Source organism: Temnothorax curvispinosus, unplaced genomic scaffold (assembly GCF_003070985.1).
Source record: "Temnothorax curvispinosus isolate PA1 unplaced genomic scaffold, ASM307098v1 QBEX01001847.1, whole genome shotgun sequence".
Taxonomy (NCBI): domain Eukaryota; kingdom Metazoa; phylum Arthropoda; class Insecta; order Hymenoptera; family Formicidae; genus Temnothorax; species Temnothorax curvispinosus.
In genome coordinates this window covers 1-1,938 of record NW_020211627.1, presented here as the reverse complement: position 1 = coordinate 1,938, position 1,938 = coordinate 1, and the positions used below count along the sequence as shown (strand labels likewise).

At 31.3% G+C, this 1,938-nt stretch overlaps 1 protein-coding gene across 1 annotated transcript; it reads right to left on the bottom strand.

The window, feature by feature from the left end:
• Window positions 1-278: 278 nt before the first annotated feature.
• On the bottom strand, window positions 279-1,935 carry LOC112468658 (lactase-like protein; the record flags this gene model as incomplete). The annotated part of the gene is made up of 4 exons (XM_025037937.1): window positions 279-486; window positions 601-842; window positions 1,348-1,498; window positions 1,601-1,935. Coding segments are annotated over 4 exons (873 nt in total), but the record flags the coding sequence as incomplete, so codon positions are not given.
• Between the last annotated feature and the right edge of the window lie 3 nt (window positions 1,936-1,938).

Sequence of the window (1,938 nt, the reverse complement as noted above, 5' to 3'; positions counted from 1 at the left end):
TTGATCTCTGATGCTTTTTGTAATCCGACTGATCGTAGATCGGAATATATTCTACACGTATATTACAAAAAATAATATCACTTGTGACATTTCTGTCGTTCATACATTGTAGTTCATAGTTCTATCGTTCATACATATATTTAGTCATCTCATAGTAGTTAATAGTTTTTACAGCATCTTAATAATATTGGCGGCTTCTCTTTTCAGAGATAGACACAGAAATATATATTATAACGAATAAATAATGAATCCAAGAATATTTCAGACACTTAGCGGAATATTTATTTAAGCAATTTTTTTTACATTATTATTCAACAATAATGTCTGTTTGGACATGCAGTTTAAACAATAATTGTTGTGATTGGAAGCTCATCAATAAAAAGTTTCTTAGTCTCAATGACATGTTTATACCAGTTCATTGACCATTTTGGAGTTCTTGTTCGATTTGGATCAGTGAAGTTGACGTGTACCAAGCCGAATCGTTCTCTGTCAGAACATAATTTTATATATATACATATATATATATATATATATATATATAATTTATATGTATACATATTTTAAAGGAAGTTCATAAAAATGTAATAAATAATAACTCACGTGTAACCCTTATTCCATTCAAAATTATCTAACAAACTCCAAACAGCATATCCTTTCACATTACATCCACTTTCTCGAATGGCAGTTAACATTGCCTTCATATAAGAATGTAAGTAAGATATTCTTAAATAATCAGAAGTACAACATCTGTCAGAAAAACCATTCTCTGTAATAAAGATAGGTGGGTTATCATATTCACTCGCAATCTTCTTGATAATCTCTTGAAATCCAGCGGGAACAACCTGAAATATTTATAAAACTTATTGCGCATAAATACAAATATTTTATTCGCGTCGGTATTTTATTTTTAATGAAAAAATTATTTTAATTTGTGTAATTTTATTGCATTTAAGAAAGATGATATTCGACATATTTAACTTCATTCACAGTGCGGCAACATATTCGTTACTTCGTAACACTACATCAATTAATAGCAATAGTCAATTACTAATTTCTCCATAATCGGTCATAATTTCACTAGTTATATTTGTTCGGCTGAATTGTCGGAATATGCATATTTTATACTGAAATACGATTCGATTCTGATTTCCAATTTATGGCGTTGACTACAAACTATGAATAATTCACAGAATGAATTATTCATAATAAGTTAAACCATCTGTACGACTTAATTGTGCCTAATGTGTTATCAGCGTTAAATCCTAGCAAGTATTAAACAAACAAGTTTCAAGCGCGCAAAAATTAATTGATAGTTGGACACATATGTAATCTTCTATGCTAACTAACTCTGAGCCAATCCGAAGCGCTTTTTGGCCGTGATGGATCTATGCTTGTTTTCACGCCGGAATAATCGTACCACGCTTGTCCTTTTGATCGTGGTACTATTTCCACAAGTTTTGAAGTGTAATGATTCAATCCAAAGAAGTCCGATGTACCTCTTAAAAAACGGAAGAGATAATAAAAATCAAGAGATTATATCAGTCTTTAATTAATTAGTAACCGTATTAATTATTGCATATATTTTTGCTGTGTTTCTTACTTAATATATTGCACCCATTCTGGCGAAAATACTGGCAAAATAGATCTCGGAAAACCATCCAGTTTACTGTTTTCAGCTATCTGGTGTCTCATGATGGCTGGATAATCACCAGTCTTTGAAAAAATGGGATGAGCTACCCATCCGCAATCAAATTGGAATTGTACGTCTACTGCTGCAGTATCAAAAGGATTTTTGGGGAATGCGCCTGAACAATAGAGAACTATGCCAATTTGACCTTTCTGCTTTTTTCGAAATTCTTTGTCGTAGATATGAAAAATCTTGGCATGCGCTTTCAAAATATTATGCATGCACAAATATTTGCCAGGATAACCTAATTT